A 2,167-nucleotide genomic window follows, 5' to 3' on the forward strand; every position below is an offset into this window, starting at 1 on the left:
GCCAATTAGACTTGACCCTGACAAGACCTCTGACCTAAAAAGTGTCTCTAAAGATAATCTGTGAAAAGATTGATATCTTCCACCTCCTCCCAAAGCTACTACTGCCATATGAAGAAATGCACCGCTCCTGACCAAAAACAACCAATCAGAGCAAGGAGTGCCATTGCGTTGTCATTCATTCTTGCTATGTTAGGGAAGCATTTCATCGTTCCAGCAATACCATTTATCCACTGCCATCGGTAGCCATGCTAACTAGCCCAATCATTCACAATAGCTGCAAAGAGCAAGGAGGGGAGTTGGAGGATTGGTGGGGTTTGAGCAGCGCCACACAGAGGGTCTGGCGCTGCAACCAATAAGCGCCTCCTGGCACTTATTGGTTGTTTGTTGTTGGAACTGTGAGAATGGGGAGAAAGCAAAGGAGTATGATGTTTTACACAGATTACCTGTCTCATCCCATACTGTCACGACATAAAGCCAATTTCAACAAATATGAAAAAAAAWKTATACAAATTWAATAACTTATGTTTAAAGACCTAAATGCTTTACATATTCTATATTTTGGCATACTGTACCTTGTTGGGGAAGGTGGAATCGATCTCCTCCTGGAGCTTTCTCATGATCTCTGGGTTCGTAGCCAGGTTGTAAGCCAAGAAAGTGAGAGAACTGCTGCTTGTTTCATAACCAGCAAAAATGAAAATCATGGATTGGGAAAGGATCTCATGGTCACTTAATCCTGCAGAAAAATACAGCATGGTTCACAAATAGTAAGATGTGTAGCTGTGTGTATACATATACTGTGTGTAATATTGTGAGTGTTTGAAGTACGTCTCACTTTTGTCCTTTTGCAACCCATTGTTCTTTTGGGAATCAATCATTAGTTGGAGAAAATCTACTCGACTCTGCAAGTAAATGAGAGCAGATCAGATCCCATTTCTAAACCTGCTGATACAAAGATACTGAAATGCTGAAAAAAACCATCGTATCTGACTGTACCTTCTGCTGGCTGGTCTCACGGTTGGACTTAATCTTTTCCAGAGAAGAATAAAAGAAGTCGGTGACAGATTTGGGGAAAAAAGAAAATTCAAACTTTTCAAGTATGGGGCCGAGGAAGGGGAAGAAAGCTGAAATGAAAGTAACAACAATTATATTACAATTGGACAAGGAAGGTCAGGAACTTATTTGTCTGTTACAACATTACCAGACCGAAATTGAACAAACTTGTATTCTTTATTAAACTTAAACCTGAAAGAATAAAAGATGCCCTTGTTTACTAAAGACACAGATTATATTTGTCTTTATATTATATTTGATTATATTTGTCTATACAATTAGTAATAATAAAAAAAAGTCAGAATTATTTATTAATACGAATAACTAAACCATGAGCTTATAAGCTGGTGAAAAACATCCAGTTTCCATGTCTTCTCATTGAGGAATGAGTTGGACTGTTATTGGAACACCTGTCATTAACCTTGTGTTTGTTTTTTCTTTATATTTTACCGACAGCAAGGAAGAGGGGGTTTAAAAAGTCAAACTTCAGCATCTTCTTGATATTTGTCACAAATGGGTCTGAAGGGTTGTTCAGTGAATCAATGTCTACACTGAAGGCCGTGCTGGTTACGACGTCCATGCTGTACGATCCAAAGAATCTATAAGCAAACACAAATATGTTTCAAATGCATTGGTAGAGGTGAATTTAAGCATATGCTTTAACAATTTTATAAAAAGTCCTACTCCTTCAGTTCTAATGCTTCTCCTTTGTCTGCCTTTTTCTTCATGCTGCGGATCAGGTTAGCAGAATGACTCTTCATGATTTCAAACATCTAATGCACACATAGAGACGAAAAAACATTACCACACACACACAAATGAAAAATGGAAAATGTTTTGGTTTAAAAATAAAGTTCAAAATATAGTTGACTAAATCCTGATAACTTGAGCATATACGCTTGCTCCAAAGTTACATCAAGATGCAATTTGCTGCAAAGTCAAAGACTCAACAGTCTGTTGGGCTTTTTCTGAAAACTTATTATGCCAAATGGTTATTTGGCATAATAAACAAAACTTGATTACATAGTTTCGTAACCAGGATCGAACTAAATGTATGTGATTGAATTTCAATCTGTTTATGGGATTGGATTACATTGACTGTAAATATATTAGCAAA

At 37.0% G+C, this 2,167-nt stretch overlaps 1 protein-coding gene across 1 annotated transcript; it reads right to left on the reverse strand.

Moving 5' to 3' along the window:
* Nucleotides 1-536: 536 nt before the first annotated feature.
* Nucleotides 537-1,846, reverse strand: LOC103461467 (cytochrome P450 3A30-like). Its single transcript, XM_008403762.2, has 5 exons — nucleotides 1,735-1,846; nucleotides 1,501-1,649; nucleotides 994-1,121; nucleotides 833-899; nucleotides 537-733 (listed from the first exon to the last, which is right to left on the reverse strand). The coding sequence occupies exons 1-5, from the start codon at nucleotides 1,821-1,823 to the stop codon at nucleotides 552-554; spliced, it is 615 nt and encodes a 204-aa protein (XP_008401984.1). The 5' UTR covers nucleotides 1,824-1,846; the 3' UTR covers nucleotides 537-551.
* Between the last annotated feature and the right edge of the window lie 321 nt (nucleotides 1,847-2,167).

This window comes from Poecilia reticulata, unplaced genomic scaffold, assembly GCF_000633615.1.
Source record: "Poecilia reticulata strain Guanapo unplaced genomic scaffold, Guppy_female_1.0+MT scaffold_1661, whole genome shotgun sequence".
Lineage (NCBI taxonomy): Eukaryota > Metazoa > Chordata > Actinopteri > Cyprinodontiformes > Poeciliidae > Poecilia > Poecilia reticulata.

Excerpts from the sequence above, each read along its gene's own strand:
- LOC103461467 (XM_008403762.2), bottom strand. The coding sequence starts at position 1,823 with ATGTTTGAAATCATGAAGAGTCATTCTGCTAACCTGATCCGCAGCATG. Across the intron at positions 900-993 it reads GTGAGACCAGCCAGCAGAAG|AGTCGAGTAGATTTTCTCCA; the intron begins GTACAGTCAGAT and ends ATTTACTTGCAG. Across the intron at positions 734-832 it reads TGGGTTGCAAAAGGACAAAA|GATTAAGTGACCATGAGATC; the intron begins GTGAGACGTACT and ends ATTTTTCTGCAG.